This window comes from Schistocerca serialis, chromosome 5 (genome assembly GCF_023864345.2).
Source record: "Schistocerca serialis cubense isolate TAMUIC-IGC-003099 chromosome 5, iqSchSeri2.2, whole genome shotgun sequence".
NCBI lineage: Eukaryota > Metazoa > Arthropoda > Insecta > Orthoptera > Acrididae > Schistocerca > Schistocerca serialis.
The window spans coordinates 112000427-112020602 of NC_064642.1; the positions used below are offsets into that span (position 1 = coordinate 112000427).

General features: G+C 40.1%; 1 protein-coding gene across 3 annotated transcripts in view; it reads right to left on the reverse strand.

The window, feature by feature from the left end:
* Positions 1-20176, reverse strand: part of LOC126481319 (3'-5' exoribonuclease 1-like) — a 103211-nt gene that overhangs the window by 31991 nt on the left and 51044 nt on the right. For all 3 annotated transcript variants that reach the window (XM_050104982.1, XM_050104981.1, XM_050104980.1), the window contains exon 4: positions 14179-14262. In XM_050104982.1, coding sequence (XP_049960939.1) covers positions 14179-14262 — 84 coding nt within the window. The remainder of the gene's footprint in view (positions 1-14178; positions 14263-20176) is intronic.

A 20176-nucleotide genomic window follows, 5' to 3' on the forward strand; every position in this document is an offset into this window, starting at 1 on the left:
AATGTAGCACAGTAACCACATATTGTATGTTAGAATATGTCTTTCTATGCTTTCCAAACCAACTCAAAGCAACACCTGATGGACTTGCAATACCACTGCCCCACTACAACAAGGCAGTTGCTGAAGAGAGATCAAAACTTCACAGTTCTTGAGGATTCCAAATCAAGACACTTCTGCAGTAAACTTACAGTTCAAACACACAATATCACACTCTATCCCCAGGAACATCTAGGTCCATTTATAAAGTGTTCTTCACTAAACTTTCCACAGAGGATTATCATAAGAGTTTCACCAAGATACTTATGAGGATGCACTGGTCTACGCAACTTCTCGAAAACCATCTTGAGAAACTGAACGTAAGTTATCAGCAAAAGAGAAATTTGTACTAGTTATACAAAACTATCATAGTAACCCTAACATTCCTTCAAAGATGTCATTACATACACGCACTAGCACAGATTGGACAAGGAGAAGATACCAAAAGCCCTCATTTACTGATCAGTCTGACATCTGCTCAACTGATAAAGGAAACAATAGAAAATCAAAATCAGAAAAGCAGGACAGTGATTTGGAACCAACTCCTTTTGAATATGAGTCCAGTGTATTCACTACCATCTGGGAGGTTGCACGAATGTTGTCATACATTTTTTGCATCCATACATAGCACCCTGAAATTTGCGTCCATGCTCTTGAAAATGCAATGTGCCTCCGCGATTTAAAACAAAGATACTTTTGTCAAAATGTCATAAGATTCCTGAGTTCTTTTTAACTAATTCTGCAAAACATAGAGTACAACAATGTGGTTCTTCAACTTCTCCCAGTGTAATTCGTGACGAAATAATTCACGGGTAAATGTCCGGATGTTAGTTTCCGATGGGCACAATATTTTGGCATGCTGCCACATTGCCATCATCAGATGTACTAACAAACTCATTGCATAAGAGCTAGTGCAGTGTGTGTTTAGTCAGCACCCAGGTGCAGATGTGCACCTAGTATCTTCTCATCTCCTTCCCCCTTCTCATGCCGACATCCTGCTCTGTCCGTGGATCGCCTTCAGGGCCCATGCTGTCAGTGTCTCAGCTGTTGCTCCACCTGCACAAGTTAGTTTGTTGTGGGATGTCTCCTTCCTCTTATTAATTGGACCAAGTGTGGTAGCCACCATTATTATTGATAAGTGGTTCTTTTACTCAAATTGAGAGAGAGACTTAATTGATGCAGTTCCAGAACTTATACGCCTGTGACAGAAACTCTGTATGGTCATACTCCAGTCCTTGTAATTCTGATAAGCAACATTCTACGAGGCCTGACATTTTAAGGTGCTGCGGTCTCATGTGTTGTTGATGTTCTCGGCAACTATCTTCAGCATTACACAGTCTCTGACTCAAGTATGTCATGTCACATTAGCAGCAGATCTGATAGGCACTAGACTTCTATAGTGTGAGGTTGTCCTTGACACTACCAAGTACATTCAGAAAGATTGAGGGGGGAGGGGGGGGGGGGAGAAGGAGGAGGGGGGGGGGGATCTTTACACCCCACTCTTAGTAGCAATGATGCACTGACATACTCACTCACCAAATCCTTAAAGATATGACGAGCCCTGTCAGAAGACGTCAATTTCTTATTCGTAGCTCCATGAATTTTGTTGGGCATCTTAACAAGTTTAAAGCTTTGTGATTCTGAGATCCTTGTGTGCTTCAACATTGTCTCTCTTTTCACCTGCATATCTTTACAAGAATCCTTGTAGCTTATTGGCCAGAAATTTGACATAGAGACTACTAACCTTTCTAGGCTTTCTTGATGATATACTTTCTTTCTGGCAGTGGTTACTATGAGCAGATGGAAGGAGTAACCATGGGGAGTCCACCCTCACCAGTTATTTCCAACATGCATGTGAAACATTTCAACAAAGAAGTTCTAGGATCAGACCTAACTTTCTTTTCCGGTATCTCAATGACACCGTCATATGGCCACATGAATGATTTCCTCAGACATTTCAATTCCATACACCAGAATATCAATTTTTCCAAAGAAGTTGAAATTTGGAGTGTCTCCTTTCTGTATGTCCTGGTAAAAAGAAGAGCAGATGGGACACTGGGCCACAGCATCTACTGTAAGAAGACACACACCAACCTATACTTACAAGCACACAAATCCCACCACTTGGCACAAACAAATGGGACATTCTAAACATTAGATAATAGGATTCGACAAGACAGTCTCAACAACAATGAGAGTCTCAACAACAGTGAGAGTCTCAACAACAGTGAGAGTCTCAACAACAGTGAGAGTCTCAACAACAGTGAGAGTCTCAACAACAGTGAGAGTCTCAACCAAGAACGTGAACACCGAATATGGTGTTTTGGAAGAATGGCTCCACAGAGAGGCCAATCCAATGAGCACTAGATCCCACACTGACTGTACAACTGGTGGAAATTGAAGACCAATCTTATGATGATGTGCCCATTGCGTTTATTCCATTTTGTTGCGCATTATCTGAAAAGATAGGACGAGTTCTCTGGAAACACCAAGTGAATGCGGTCTTCTGCCCATGAGCTAAAACAAAGGCACTGCTCGGCAGTGTCAATGACAGCCTTGGAATGTGAAAGTCCATGGTCTATCAGAACCCCTGTCAATGTGGCGCGACATGCAGGAGTCAGACAGTGCATATTGTCAAAGATTGTTGTCGAGGACACCAGCAACACACCAGAGTCCAGCAAGCTGACAAGCTGGCAGACACGGAACATTGTCTTTGAGAATCACATGGAATGGAGTACAACCATACTAAGATTCTGACACAGACATCTAACTTCTGGGACTATGTCATTAAAGAATCTATTGAGATTTGAGTAAGAGAGCTGCTTATCAATCGTGACAGTGGTTACATCCTTAATGGGGCTTGAGAGCTTGCACTCAGTCAGATTAAGACGTGGAAGTAAATATCCCACAACAAAGTGATTTAGGGGACAGGCAGAGCAACAGCTGAGATGCCAACAGTACACATCCCTAGGTGCAAACCACAGACTGATTGAAATGTCAGCAGGATGTGATGCTGGATGTGCACCGGTGCCTAGGTGTGGACTGCATATGGAGCACGAGGTTGGAGGGAAGAGGCAGGGTAGGTTAGGGGCAAAAGCCCTACGCCAGCTCCTAGGCAATCAGATCACCAGTGCACTTCATGATGGAAATGTGATCACTTGTCGAAATATGGTGTCCATTGGACACGGGCTTCCAGCCGTTCATCTGTGAACAGTTTCATCATGGAGTACATCATCAGCGAGAGTGCAGTATACAATTTTTGGAAACTGTCCCGTCATCATCATAAATGGTGCTTCATGACATTATGCGCAGTTTTACTCAGGGGGATAACACACTTAGCAGAAAGTCTTACACAACTAAATCCACGACTTCAGAAAAGTAACCAGCTGGCTCCTGGTAGACTCAATAACACAGGTAGTCACTGAGGTATACAAATCACAGGAAAACAAGACACATACTCATGGCCACACATTAAGATCCTGTATTATCCCCATGTACAGTTGCCCCTAGGGGTTTTAAAGATGAAGTTTTTTATTCAAATCACTAAACACGCGTAAAATATTTGTACACACAACAGACTTGAATTATGCAACTAGCTATTGAAACACTGTTTAACCAGTGATATTTTCTAATTAACGTTCTTCCGACTGATGACGTTACATTTAACAGGGAAGGTATCTTAAACATGCACAACACACATCACTGGATATCAAAAGATCCTTGTTTCATAAGTGAATGGAGATTTCAAATCCTATTGTCTATTTATAATTTAGGTTGGAATTTGAATGATCTACTAAAAGATCCACATTTGTTTTGAAAGAAATTGGATTCTTTTTGTTTTCATCTTACACGTTCTCTCAGTTTTGTTAGAAGTCATCACTCTGCAAGCAGTTCAATGCATGTGGATTCAAATGGATGTGCAACAGTACACTGTGAATCTGCTGTGCAATTTTATTTAAATAAAGATTAGCAAGATCAAGGGAGTGATTGTGAAGGTCTCATTCAGTGACCAGTAAAGTTTCCATATTTGAATTCCATGGATTTCTCTCCATGAGACCACATGAGGCACTAAGGTTTACCAAAAACAAACCATACACTATCTTTAAGCTGACAGTACTCCTCCATGCACCCATGATTATCTCTTATGCTGATACGAGGCAAAAAGTTAAAACGTTCACAAGTATATGACTAAGCATTAAAGGATATAATGCCAACAACAGAAATAATTGTGAACAGTCATGGTGAATTACATGCAAGTTGTACATTGTAAATTAATATTTTTCACTGTAGCAAGTTAAGGTTACTGTTATGGTTGTAATAGTATTGAACTTTGCATTGTGGCATACCTTTACGTGTTATTACTATAGTGTAACAGACAATAACATAAAAGTTCAAAAGTGTTTGAGAGTCATGAGATAATTTTAAATCTTGCTCCTCATCCTGCAGTGCTACCATATTTGTTTTAATTGGATATTTTCTCATAAGCACAGATCGTGTGACTTTCGGAAAAGACTATTTTTATTTTAGAATTCAATGACATGTCGCATAGAGAAGAGCTTGGAAGTGAATTTCAGGACACCCTTTATATTCGTCAAGCCTCTGCACACCACGTTGTTAAGGGTACTTTAAATCAATATTAGCCACTCCCTTTTCTATTTGATTTAGGTATAAGCAAGGTAAAAATTGTCTGTGTGCCTCCCTAAATCCCTTTGGTCTTATTTTCATTACCTCTACATGATATGAACAATGGAAGTATCAGAACTATTGGAAAGCCTTCATCAAATACCAGTGCTCTACACTGGTCCAACAAAATGTCTTTAGAACAATGTCACCCTTCTTCCAAAGGTTCCCAATTAAGTTTCCCACGAAATCTCTACTGCACATTTACATGGGCTATGATGAACTGTAAACATCTAGCAGCATGTTCCTTAATTTGTTCAACAAACACTCAAAACATAAGGATTGTTTTCTAGGAAAAGTCCCACTGGCGTATGGTATGCGACTTCCTTCACAGAAGCACTGCTCTTTCCAAAAATCATCCAAAACAAATGTCAAGCTTTAATTTGCCTGCTCTACTGCTGATTTCATGTGTTTGTCCCATTTCATACTGCTTTGTATTCGCAATTCTATATGCACATAAATAATGTGAACCTTACATAGTACTTGGCTGGTGATGGTTCCACTGGATGTAGTAAACCACTGCCTTCCTATGACCTTTGACCTGAGTTATCCACACAGTTATAGGGGGGTATATTGTCTGTTCACTTTCTAAAGAGCCTTGGCACCTCGACTGTTGCCATTTGCTGTTTCAATATAAGTAAAAAGAATGTGTATGTCTTTGGAATAATATTCACTTGTTTATGGTCACTATCAATCTTATAATTCTGATAGTATCACAGCCATATTGTTTCCTACTTAATTCCACCATATTGTGACTTGCAATCTGTGATACAATTTATTATTTCAAAATGAGTGAGTCTGCTCTATCACTGATGGTGACACATTCAACTCTTTCCGCTCCGTTCATGAAAACAGAGCAGTGACTCACATCCAAGCTCACAGTTTAATGCTGTGACACAGAAAAACAGCAAAAGAAATTGTTACACCTGCTTGCTCAGTCAAGATAGTGAGCTGCTACTAACACCAGAAAAAAATGTCCAGCCTAAAGCAAATCCTGAAGTTCACAAATATTCATCCTGGTGAATCTCCAGGAAAGAAGAAGATGTCAGTTTCAGTAATTCTTCTGGTAGGTTGGTTTGGGGGAAGGGACTAAACAGTGAAGTCATCGGTCCCGTCAGATGAGGGAAGGATGGGGAAGGAAATCGGCCATGCCCTTTCTAAGGAACCATCCCGGCATTTGCCTGAAGCAATTTAGGGAAAGCATGGAAAATCTAAATCAGGATCGCCAGACGTGGGTCTCAACCATCATCCTCCTGAATGCGAGTTCAGTGTGCTAATCACTGTGCCACCTCACTCGGTAGTAATTCTTTTCTTCAGCAGTCTTAGTCCGAGCCCATAAGAAATACAATTTATGCATTCAATTAGAGCCCAATCACTTTGCATAGAAGTCAAATTACATATGAATTATGTGATTATTTTTCTCTTATGTAATGAACAATGTTGTCTAAGTTTCTATAGTACATCTTTCTCTTCTTTTCTTGGGAGAGTTGCTTGTAAAGTCCAGAGTGAAATCGACAACTTCAGTAAGTATGTGATATGAGACAACATGTATGAATTTTATGCTGTGCAGAAAGTTGTACCAAGTGTTAAAGACACTGTTGCCTGTGCTACAACAAAAGACTGATAGAAGATGGGGTACGACCTCACTGTGGGAACTATTAAAATCAACAGGTTTCAAAGGGAGAAGAGTTCAGAAGAAAATAACAGTATAACATACTGTGAAGACATTATGGACTGGCATTCCCAATTCCTTGTGGAAAAGAAAGGGATTCGAGAAGGCAGAGCTGAAATTTTTTACCTAGGCGAGTGTTGGTTGGACGGCAACCCAACATTTGGAAAATGCTGGCAATGTAAAGAAATAGCATGAGGAAGTGTCTCAAAGCAACTAATAATTGCAAGTGTAGTTTCCAAAACTAGGTTTATCAGTGAATCCCAGCTACAGATCTGGAATAAGTCCATCCAAAGAGTCTATCATCATCAAATGAACTCCATGAACTTTGAGGAGTGGTTTTAGGGATTACTTCTGCCAAACCTTCTTCTACATTTGGTGACTGTCGTCCACAATGCACCGTGTCACAACAGGCACCCCAACAAGACTCCAATAAGATGTGACATTAAGTGATGATGATGGAGTGGCTGCAGAAGAGGAAGATCAACTGTGATGACAGTATAAGAAAAGGAGCCCTCTTCGCCCTGACTGAATTGCACAAACCAGCAGAGAAAATGTATGCTTCCAACGAAATGGCTTTAAGTCAAGGCCATAAAATTGTCCACTTGCTGCCATACAACTGTGATCTCATCATAACTGAACTCAACTGGGCAAAAAGAAGACAATCTGACTGCGGACGTGTCTGGTGAAACCTTACAAAAGCTTGCTGGCACCTGGCTTCAGAAAGTCACTCCAGAGGATTGAAGAGGGTACCACAATGAGGTGGCACAATTACAAACTGAGTACCAGGCGAACAATGGCAACATGGAAGTTCCATTGATGAAATAATTATAAACACAGATACAATTCACTCAAGTGGTGGTGAATTGGAACACTCCATGATGGACAAAAGTGTTAATGATAGTGCAGGTGAAACATATAGTCTTCAGAAAATCTGTATGTAATGTTTAGGGATTGAATGTACATATTTTCAACAAAATTAAAAATAAAGAAGTCACTGGTAACATATTCAGTGTTTTGTAAATTTTACCTCTGCCTCCTGCGTAAACTAGATTTGATTTTAATTTAATTTGACCACTGTGCTCGTAGTTGCTTTACAATCATTAAAGATAATTGAAATCCATATTTTCAATTACTAATACATGTGCATGGTGACAACATTTCCACATGTAAGCGGAATCAGATGAAACGGTTACCCTTGAAAATGCTGAAACGAGTGAAACAAAATGGGTAACGTAAAAATATAGGTATTTTTAGTATTAGCAAATGCCTTTTAAGTATCTTTAATAAAAAAAATTCATTTGTGCAGTAACAGCAACACATTTTGTAGAAAAGGAGTGTCTTCAGTCGGCATAACATTTCTGTGATCTTGAACTCCATGTGTAAAAATATGTCTGCTGCTGTTTATGATGCGACACATTGTCGCCTGCTAATTACAACAGTTTGGCTACACCACAACAGCTGTCACTACTGACTGAAGCCATTTGACTTTTTTGCTTTTTAGCCAGCGGACAGACAATACAGTTTAACATGGACTTCGAACCACAGTGTAATTCAGCATTTTTCTAGTTAATAAACATTGCCAGATGTGATAAGTAATGAGATAAAAATTCTAATCTGACCAGTGAGCCACAGAGCCAATTGGAAAAAAACCTTACTAGGTTAACCTTGAAAAATGGCCAGAAAATCATTCATAACAACACTAAAATAATGTATAATAAACAAATTGAAAAGAACATGGTACAAATTACCAATGAAGTTATAGAACTAGTTGGTGAGTTTTTATCTTCTGGGAAGCTCATGGTAATCACTGGATGGATAGTAAAAGATGTAAACAAAGAGTAAAAATGGCCTAGAATGCTTTGGGTGCATTAAACAGAGTTTTCAAAACAATGTTTGCAACATGGCTGAAATAAAAGGTTTGCAATCCCTATATACTGGCAGATACACTGAAGAGCCAAAGAAACTGGTACACCTGCCTAATATCTTGTAGGGCCTCAGTGAGCATGTCGAAGTGCCACAACACGACGTGGCATGGGCTCAACTAATGTCTGAAGTAGTGCTGGAGGGAACTGACACTATGGATTCTGCAGGGATGTCCATAAAACTGTAAAGAGTACAAGGGGGAGGGGGGCGGGGGGTGGAGGTCTTTTCTGAATAGCATGTTGCAAGGCATCCCAGATATGCTCAATAATGTTCATGTCTGAGGAGTTTGGTGGCCAGTGGAATGTTTAAACTCGGAAGAGTGTTCCTGAAGCCACTTTGTAGCACACCTGGACGTGTCGAGTGTCGCACTGTCCTGCTGGAATTGCCCATGTCCATCAGAATGCACAATGGACATGAATGGATGCAGGTGATCAGACAGGGTTCTTACGTATGTGCCACATGCCAGAGCTGTATCTAGATGTATAAGGGGTCCCATATCACTCCAACTGCACACGCCCCACACCATTACAGAGCCTCCACCAGTTTGAACAGTCCCCTGCTGACTTGCTGGGTCCATGGATTTGGAAGGTTGTCTTGATACCCGTACACGTCCATCCACTCGATACAATTTTAAACGAGACTCGTCCGACCAGGCAACATATTTTCCAGTCATTAACAGCCCAATGTCACCGTCGATGGGCGCAGGCAAGGCCTTAAGCTTTGTGCCGTGCAGTCATTAAGGGTACAAGAGGGGGCCTTCTGATCCGAAAACCCATATTGATGATGTTTCGTTGAATGCTTCACACGCTGACATTTGTTGATGGTCCAGCATTGGAATCTGGAGCAATTTGCAGCAGGGTTGAAGTTCTGTCACACTAAATGAATCTCTTCAGTTGTTGGTCCCATTTTTGCAGGATCCTTTTTTGGACACAGCAGTGTTGGAAATTTGATGTTTTACTGGATTCCTTATATTCATGATACACTCGTGAAATGGTCTTACGGGAAAATTCCCACTTAATCGCTACCTCACACATGATGTGTCCCATCACTTGTGCGCTGACTGTAACACCACATTCAAACTCATTTAAATCTTGATAATCTGCAATCGTAGCAGCAGTAACCAATCTAACAATTTCACCAGACACTTGTTGTCTTATATAGGCATTGCCAACCACAGTGCCATATTCTGCCTGTTTACATATCTCTGTATTTGAATTTGAATGCCTATACCAGTTTCTTTGGCGCTTCAGTATACGAATTACTGCAAGTGAGGCACAGCTTTTAATTCAAACAAGATTCAAAAACTAATCCTTTCTTAGGAGAAATGAAGAAGTGCACCCTAGGAATCACTGAGAGACAGAGATTCAATGAAAATGAAATGGAGGTGGGTAGGACACAGCCACACTAAAGTATGGCAGAGAGACCAAGGAATAACTTTGTCAAATTCCAAAGGTAAGACTGTAAAAGCAACCTAATGAAAAATGATTAGAAGACATTAGAAAAAACACACAAGCAATGTGGATGCATACAGTTGAAGGACATTACAAGGCCATAGCAAAGATATCCTTCAACTCCAATTCAAAATTCTATTGAGACTGAATGATATACGGAGGATGGAACTTAATAGTGACAACTATTTATTTATGGCTCGTACAAAATAGATACGTGTTTCAATGTTTTACTGACCTTCAAAGTAGTCACCAGCATTGAGTATAACCCGTTGCCAGCGATGTGGAAGTTGTAGGGTACTCTTAGCAGTGCCAGTTGTGTCGACAGTTCGAGCAGCACGGTCTATTGCCCGACGAATTTGTAGCAGTTCTGAAGTGAATGCCGTGAAGTGTTTCCTTCAGTGTAGAAATCAAGTTGAACTTACAAGGGCGTAAGTCAGGGGAGTGCAGTAGTTGGTATAGCACTTAGCAGCCCCATCAGTCAAACAAATCAGTAACAGCTTGCACTGTGCATGCTTGAACATTGTCCTGCAAAATGATGGTCATGTCCTGCAGAAAGTGTCTTCTGTCTCTATGCTGTTCATTATTGGAACACAACCTACGACCAGCTTAGAGGCAGAAGTGATAACACTTTCTGCAGGACATGACCATCATTTTGCAGGACAAAGCTCAAGCACATACAGTGCAAGCTGTTACTGATTTGTTTGATTGATGGGGCTGTTAAGTGCTATGCCAGCTCCTGCACTCCCGATTTAAGCCTTCGTGAGTTCAACTCGACTTCTAAACTGAAGGAAACACTTCACGGCATTCACTTCATAACTGCTACAAATTTGTCAGGCAATAGACCGTGCCGCTCGAACCGTCAACACAACTGGCACTGCTAAGAGTATCCTACGACTTCCACATTGCTGGCAACGGGTTATACGAGGTGTGGCTAGAAAAAAACAGGACTAGTACTGGTGAAACAATAAAACGAGTGCAATAAGGCTCAAAGTCGCGTGGCCTGTCACGTGACTCTCGCTCCGCCTACTGCTCGAGTTTCATCTGCCTCCTGCACTCAGTCTGCCCGTGGCGTCTGTTTTAAGTAGTTGACGTTTTGTCTGTGCGTCGGAAAATGTTGAGTGTACAGAAAGAACAGCGTGTTAACATCAAATTTTGTTTCAAACTAGGAAAATCTGCAAGTGAAATGTTTGTAATGTTACAACAAGTGTACGGCGATGATTGTTTATCGCGAACACAAGTGTTTGAGTGGTTTAAACTATTTAAAGATGGCCGCGAAGACACCAGTGATGACACTCGCACTGGCAGACCATTGTCAGCAAAAACTGATGCAAACATTGAAAAAAATCGGTAAACTTGTTCGACAAGATCGCCGTTTAACAATCAGAGCAGTGTCTGAGTTAACAGGAGTTGACAAGGAAAGTGTTAGGCAGATTCTTCATGAAAGTTTCAACATGAACAAAGTGTGTTCAAAAATGGTTCCAAAGTGTCTCACAATTGAACAGAAGGAATGCCGAAGAATGATTTGTTCTGACATCCTGGAAAACATTGAAAGTGATCCCACCTTCTTACAAAATGTTATTACTTGCGATGAATCTTGAAATGAACTAGATTTGAGACTGTTGAAGCAGTAAAAGAAAAAGCGACGGAAGTAATGTATGGACTTACCGAAAATGATCTGCAGCATTGCTATGAACAGTGGAAAATTCGTATGGAGCGGTGTAGAGACCGAGGAGGAGAGTACATTGAAGGAGATAACATGAAATTGTAAATAATTGTAAATAAATGTTTTTTCCAGCATCAGTCCGGTTTTTTTCTAGCCACACCTCGTACACAATGCTGGTGGCTACTCTGAAGGTCAGTAAAACTTTGAAACACATATCTATTTTGTATAAGCTGTAAATAAATAGTTGCCCCTATTAAAGTTCCAACTCCCATATTTCTCAGTTCAAGCTACAAATTTTCAGTGTTTCCAATCAGATGTGCAGGTCTCACAAAATATGCAGCAGCACTCACCATGCATTTGCTTCAGACCCCAATATTGTGTTACTTTAAATACGTGACAATCAATGTGCAGTCACATTTACAATCGCTACAGACTCAGGTGAGCACAAGCAGTCAAGGGAACTGAAGTGGAATGGTTCTTTTCTGTGGATTTGTAGGAGAATATGGATGAAACAAGCTACTCCTAAATTACAATACATTCCCTGTCAACATTTCCGTATCTTATTGAATACAACTATGTGATAAATTCCATATTTACTCTTGGTTTTCATGAGTAACTGCCCTGGCATATCTGCAAATAAAATCTATACAGCATTGTTGCATTAACCTCTCTCAATATTCATAGCTTTCACCATTTAAAACAGAGATCTTGCAGAGACATTTTTTGTGCCAGCAGTCATTTTATCTACCAGTTAAGTACAAGCAATAATGCACTCAGTCATTAAAGCTCCTTAAAGAGCAGAATCTTCCTCTGTGGATATCAGTTGTTCAATAACAAGGAATTCAGGGCAATATTCATAATATATTAATTGTGGGAACACACTATGGCAGAAGTCGCGAAAATGGGCACCTCAAGGTCACCTCACTGTCTTACAGCATTGCCAGTTAGTGATAATTTCATGTGTTAATAACAATTTCGAAAGAAATATTAGAAATATTTATTTTTAGTCTAGAATATGATGTAGTACTTTCCAAAAGAAAATTCTTCACAGGTACTACAAAATAAACACAATGACAATGTTGCACGGAATTTTGAAGAAAAGTAATTTTTTACTTCAATCTATGGAAAAAAAAGCAGAGCCACTAACATTTTTAGACCGAAAAAAAAGAACATATGAACATTCTCAAAGCTTACTGATGCAAGTGATACATATTTCATCATGAAAACAAAAGTATTCTGAGACAAAAAATAAAATACTGTAAGAGATGTGAAACTATTCTGCCTGTGAAACTAAAAATGTCGTCACTGATGAATATGCATTCTGTTGGACCTTGTAGGAATGTCCAAACAGTAGTCCCTGCCGCTCTCTCTTTTGTTTGTTTTTTAAACTGCAACTCTTACTGCTCCTTTGTCACTGCATCCATCACCCAAATCACCAATATATGCTACAGAAAAGTAATTGTATGTATTTTCAGGCCATTATTTCTGCTGAAGTCAAGTAAAACAAATTTGTGTGCATGGTTTTGTGGAACCCAAGTTTTATCGAAGTATACTACAAGAATTTTGTCCTCAGCATGCAATATGTACATGTACACAAAACTTTGTTCTTACTGTTGCAATATCTCTGATTTTCTTTAAAAATTTTCGTTTGTCATTACACTTTCTGAGCCAAAAACCAAGTGAGCATAGAAGACAAAGAATGAAGGTCTCTGAGCCGGCATAATTAATTTTTTCTCTGAGTATTTATTTAGCTGTAGATACTCTCCTTTGTCAGTATGGATGTATAGTTCTATGCACTAATTTTTTGTCAAAATCATCAAATTCTGTAGATTTCCGTTTTGATTTATATCACCTTCTTGGGGAATCAAATCACTTGCCCACATCTAGAGATTCTGCCAATGTCACTGCACTGTTAATATTGCACACAGTCGATTTAAAAATACAAGTTTTGTCATCATTTTAGGAACATGTGCAAAATTTATATTATTCCTGGTTTCTTCACTATTGACCAGATCAGTAAAAAACCTTAAGCACATTTGAAATGACAATCTTAGTTAGCTTTTGAATGTCTTTTTGCACTTTCTGCACATTGACTAGAATACGCCCTTGCTCCTTCATTTCACTCAGTAGCAAACACACATCACTCTACTATTCCACAGAGGATTAAAACCACACATTAACACAAGCTGTTGCACAGAAACACTAAACACTCAGCTGGTGCTGACCTACTGCACTGTTAACAGTGTATATGTCAACAAAGCTATGAGATGGGCAAATCAGTGTTTAGTGCCTTTGGACTGCAGGCAACATGTGTGACCTTGAGGTGTCTAATTTCATGAGGGCCACTACAGAAATCATACATTTATCAGTAGCATGGGTCATAGTATTTATAAGTTGGGTACAAGACAATTATGTTACTATTGCTCATACTAAATAATAAATTTTCTCTCTCGTACTTTTATTTAAATAAAGAGAAACCAAAAGGATTGGCTTCTTTTCTTTCTCATTTATTCGAAAAATGTCGTAAACCACTGCCAAAAACTGGTTATAAACACTTTTTGAATATGACCAGTTTCAGTCTTCAGACAATCGTAGAGCATTGTAAGACATTTAAAGACTGAAACAGCTTATAATAATGAAGTATTTATTATAAGTTCTTGGCAGTGAACTATGACTATTTTTAAATACCTATGAGCTATGAGACACCACCTTCATAACATATATTTCTTATTTATAATGCTTCAGTTACATACCCTTTTACTTTTGTAGAAATTGCTGAATGTCTTTCTAATATTTATCCATTTTTTGCCAAAACTTGGGTATGGTATGCCAGAGAGCTAAAAAACAAAGCAGAATAAATCATACATCAATGTAAATGCAACTGACTATTGCTACTAGACATTCATACTTTTTAAGTGTTCATGCAACAACATTACAACAAACTTTTAAACACAGTGACAGTTTGTAAGTACAAGGGTTGGAACTTAAATAGTGGCAAATATTCATTCACAACCGATACAAAAGAGTTACACGTTTGCACCTGTTACTGTCCTTCAAAGTAGTCACCAGCATTGAGTAGAACCCGTTGCCAGCGATGTGGAAAGCATAGTATACTGTCAGCAGAATCTGTTTTGTTGATGGTGCAAATGGAGCAGTATACTGCCTGTCGAGTCTCTGGAACAATTCTGAAGCAAATGCCATGAAGTGCTTCCTTCATCTTCAGAATCAAATCAAATTCACAAGGACTTAAGTCCAGGGAGTATGGTGGATGGTACAATACTTCCCAGGCCCACTGACCGAACAGAGCAGCCACAGCTTGCGCTGTATGCGCCCATGCATTGTCGTGCAAAATGATGGGTGGGTTGCACGGAAAGTGTCGCCGCTTCTTTTGCAAAGCTGGTCACAGTTGATGCTCCAAAAACGAACAGTAATACTGTGCACTGACAGTCTGCCATGGAGGAACGTAATGCATTAGGATAACACCATCACAGTCGTACACGAGAATCACCATAACTTTCACCATACTGGGGCTCTGACGCACTTTCGACTTTCGCGGCGACCCATAATGACGCCATTCGTTTGATTGGCATTTCAGTTCTGGCTCATACAATGTGGCCCCTGTCTCATCCAGTGTTACAATATGGCATAAGAAAGCCTCTGCTTCGCACTCATAGCACTCCAAGTGCGTCTGAGCAGCATCATTACACATCCGTTTCTGCATTTCCGTCAAGTCATGCGGAACCCAACGTGATGCAATTTTTCGCATGCCCAGGTGTTCCTTCAGGATGCGAAGCACAGTCGTATTCGTTAATCCGGTTTCGTGAGCAAGCTCAGTGTTCTGTAAGGCAATGGCAATTACCCGCACACCTCTTGAAGACCTAGATGACACTGTCGTGCTGTACAACCTTTGGCACATTCAATCATGATCCAACTCTGTTGTCCCTGTTTCGAACTACTCACTCACAAGTAACTGTTTTTCCCTCAATTGGGTTGCAAGCCAGAGCCGTGGGACGGGCAAGTCTATTTGTTCGGAGGTAAGGCAGGTATGTCAACAACGTGTGCTATCAGCGACAATGTTGTTGTTGTTGTGGTCTTCAGTCCTGAGACTGGTTTGATGCAGCTCTCCATGCTACTCTATCCTGTGCAAGCTTCTTCATCTCCCAGTACCTACTGCAGCCTACATCCTTCTGAATCTGCTAAGTGTATTCATCTCTTGGTCTACCTCTACGATTTTTACCCTCCACCCTGCCCTCCAGTGCTAAATTGGTGATCCCTTGATGCCTCAGGACATGTCCTACCAACCGATCCCTTCTTCTAGTCAAGTTGTGCCACAAACTCCTTTTCTCCCCAATTCTATTTAATACTTCCTCATTAGTTATGTGATCTACCCATCTAATCTTCAGCATTCTTCTGTAGCACCACAATTCGAAAGCTTCCACTCTCTTCTTGTCCAAACTATTTATCATCCATGTTTCACTTCCATACATGGCTACACTCCATACAAATACTTTCAGAAATGACTTCCTGACACTTAAATCAATACTCGATATTAAATTTCTCTTCTTCAGTAACGATTTCCTTGCCATTGCCAGTCTACACCTTATATTCTCTCTACTTCGACCACCATCAGTTATTTTGCTCCCCAAATAGCAAAACTCCTTTACTACTTTAAGTGTCTCATTTCCTAATCTAATTCCGTCGGCATCACCCGACTTAATTCGACTGCATTCCATTATCCTCGTTTTGCTTTTGTTGATGTTTATCTTATACCCTCCTTTCAAGACACTGTCCATTCCGTTCAACTGCTCTTCCAAGTCCTTTGCTGTCTCTGACAGAATCACAATGTCATCGGCGAACCTCAAAGTTTTTATTTCTTCTCCATGGATTTTAATACTTACTCCGAATTTTTCTTTTGTTTCCTTTTGCTGCTTGCTCAATATACAGATTGAATAACATCGGGGAGAGGCTACAACCCTGTCTCACTCCCTTCCCAACCACTACTTCCCTTTCATGTCCCTCAACTCTTACAACTGCCATCTGATTTCTGTACAAATTGTAAATAGCCTTTCGCTCCCTGTATTTTACCCCTGCCACCTTCAGAATTTGAAAGAGAGTAATCCAGTCAACATTGTCAAAAGCTTTCTCTAAGTCTACAAATGCTAGAAACGTTAGGTTTGCCTTTCCTTAATCTTTCTTCTAAGATAAGTCGTAGGGTCAGTATTGCCTCACATGTTCCAACATTTCTACGGAATCCAAACTGATCTTCCCCGAGATCGGCTTCTACCAGTTTTCCCATTCGTCTGTAAAATTCGCTTTTGTATTTTGCAGCTGTGACTTATTAAACTGATAGTTCGGTAATTTTCACATCTGTCAACACCCGATTTCTTTGGGATTGGAATTATTAAATTCTTCTTGAAGTCTGAGGGAATTTCGCCTGTCTCATACATCTTGCTCACCAGATGGTAGAGTTTTGTCAGCTCTCCCAATTCTGTCAGTAGTTCTAATGGAATGTTGTCTACTCCCGGGGCCTTGTTTCGACTTAGGTCTTTCAGTGCTCTGTCAAACTCTTCGCGCAGTATCATTTCACCCATTTCATCTTCATCTACCTCCTCTTCCATTTCCATAATATCGTCCTCAAGAACATTGCCCCTGTATAGACCCTCTATATACTCCTTCCACCTTTCTGCTTTCCCTTCTTTGCTTAGAACTGGGTTTCCATCTGAGCTCTTGATATTCATGCAAGTGGTTCTCTTTTCTCCAAAGGTCTCTTTAACTTTCCTGTAGGCAGTATCTATCTTACCCCTCGTGAGATAAGCCTCTACATCCTCACATTTGTCCTCTAGCCATCCCTGCTTAGCCATTTTGCACTTCCTGTCTATCTCATTTTTGAGATGTTTGTATTCCTTTTTGCCTCTTTGCCTGCGACAATAGTAGATTCAATTGCATCGTGTCTCCACAGCAGTGTTGTCACTAATTAAGTTCCAACCTATGTACTATCTTTACAGATAAATAGTAGCAACAGTAAGAGAAATAGAAACACTGATTGCCTTAAGCTTTGAGATTCAAGGGTAACTTTATGCGGGACAGAAAGGGAGCAGAAGGAAGAGAATATAGTAAACAAATGGAGAAGAAATTCAGCCCTTGCAGCCTCGGATGGTATGGAACAGAATCAGGTTCCACTCCATCTTATTCTGTACGTGAGTGTCTTTCATCTAGTGTCATTTTTAAGATAAATGCTACAATTTTTCTTTCTCCCTTTTGTCTTCTGTTCTATAAGAACTACCTGGTTTTGACAAATATGTTGTCAACAGCCTACTATTTATGTATTCTTTGATTAGGTACTTTTCAAAACATTTTCAGGCCATTTTAAAGTGTTTACTTCTCTTTCTCAGTTGGCTTTAGCTTCCAACATAGGAACCCATTTCTTGAATTACAGATTGATTGCCTGATATTTTCGTTTACTGTTCCAGCTGTTACCATCTCAGCAATCAGTATGTAAGCTTCTTTTTACCACTTCATTGTATGGATTTTCATTGGTACTTTCAAAGTTTGAATTGGAGTTTGTTAGTTTAAATATAGATATATCCCAGACAAGCAGCATATTATTCATATCACTACTCAACTATACAGGGTCAACCTAAACTGTACCAACAAACATCAAGAGGTTAAAAAGGATATCTTGAGGAATTAATTAAGGATAAGGACCTATGTCTGGAAACATCATCTAACAACACCACAGTGCATGAAAACTCGAGACCAATCTAATGACACTCTTCGAGTTTGTGTTCATCGCAACACACTTCCTGTTTGATATAAATTATTATGAACAGGCGGAGAGCATCACCATGGGTCACCTGTTGCTGGTGGTGGCAAATTTTTTCATGGATGATTTTGAAGAGAAGGCACTATATCACACCCAACTAAAATCAACTTATTTCTACCGTTTCATTAATGACATGCTCACTGTTTGGCCACATAGATGGAACAGCTTCGGTGCATTTCCCCATCACCTCAACTCGTTTGACTCAAACATACAGTTTACTATGGCGGTGGAAAAGGAGGGTGCCCTCCCATTTCTTGACATCCTGAGGAAACAGAAACGAGGTGATTTTGGGATGAGACAAGGTTAAACGAGTATTTCGGCCAACCATTAAGACCTTGATACTGCTAAGTCTATTCAGTGAAGGATGATCAAGATCTCTGGGGTCTACCAGACAACACCTGCCATTGCAACAAATCTTACACTGGAGAAACTGTTACACAGCATAAGATACTTTCCATGAGCGTAAGACGACACATTGAATTGTGCCAGACCATTAAATCAGCCACGATCAAGCATAGCATAAAAAGAGGTCCTGTCATAGGTTATAACAAAACCAAGATACTTAGGCAATCTTCCTCCTCCTGGGATTGTGTGATTAAAGAGGCCATTGAAATTAGCATTCATGATTGCTAATTAAGAAAAATAGTGGCCTACAAGTTTAATCAGGTGCTGAATCCTACACTGGGCCTAGAAAAAGGAAAGCATTCCTGTACAGTGAAGTCTGCACCCGAGAGAGACAGCGCAGACACACTGGATGCCACAGTTTGCAGTCAGTTGTCACCATTCCCACCACGAGGGCTACACAGACTACGACAGGAGCAGAGGGACTTAATGAGAGGATGGGTAACAGCTAGTGTAAATAGGATGCTGACTGAGCACAGCAGCAATCATCAGAAACCATCTGAAGATGGCAACAAGTCTGCTTGTTAGAATAACCTGGAGAACTTGCAACCTTGAAAAATCTACAAGTTAGAAATATACCAGCAAAACATCAGATCACATGAATTGTAACACCAACACCTCTGCCATCAGTGTGCAGTGTTGTTGTGGTGGGTGTGAGTGCAACTGCCACCATCTAACATCCTGAATGCTGTCTGACCCTTTACAAGGAGTTCCACTTGAAATCGGCTAGTTACAGTGGGGCCTAGAGTTTATTGTGGACTCCAAATCATTATGCGACTTTAATTTCTCATTCATAATAATCATTACCAGTGGTAAAACAAGTGATACATAACACGGGCAGACACTCAAGAAATCTACAATTATCTCAAATTATTCTTGGGACCAAGAGCTGTATGAATCATCAAGTGGAAAGCTCTGAGATATTTAGTGAGCGATGGAATGTACATCGGAAAGACGCATCAGAGGCCAAATTAATTGTTGGATGTTTTTTCCAGCCACCCAATTCTGCTGTGACAGTTCTGGAATCATTCAAAGAAAGTCTATGTCAGTAGCATATAAGTAACCAGATCATGCAATGCTAGTTTGACTTTAACCTACCAAGTGTAGACTGGGTTGTTTATGGATTCATCGCAGGGGGTAAGACTGTAAATCGTGGTCTGGAGAGTTATGTGCATAGTGAGTGGATAAATGATGGAAAAGACCCACCATAGTTTAACAACAAAATTCAGAAGATGCTGAGGAAGCAGAGGCTGTTGCACTCTTGGTTCAAAAGAGAATGCACATATGGCGACAAGCAAAGATTAGTAGAGATTTGTGCTTCTGTGAAAAGATGCACGAAGCATGCAACTACTACCATCATACCTTATCAAGAGAACGCAAGAAAATTCTGGTCCTATGTAAAATCGCTAAGTGAATCTAAAGCTTCCATTCAGTCCCTTGTTGACCAATCTGGTGTGGTAGTTGAAGATGGCAAAACAAAAGCCAAAGTGTTCAAGAAATCTTCCACACAAGAGAATCGTACAAAC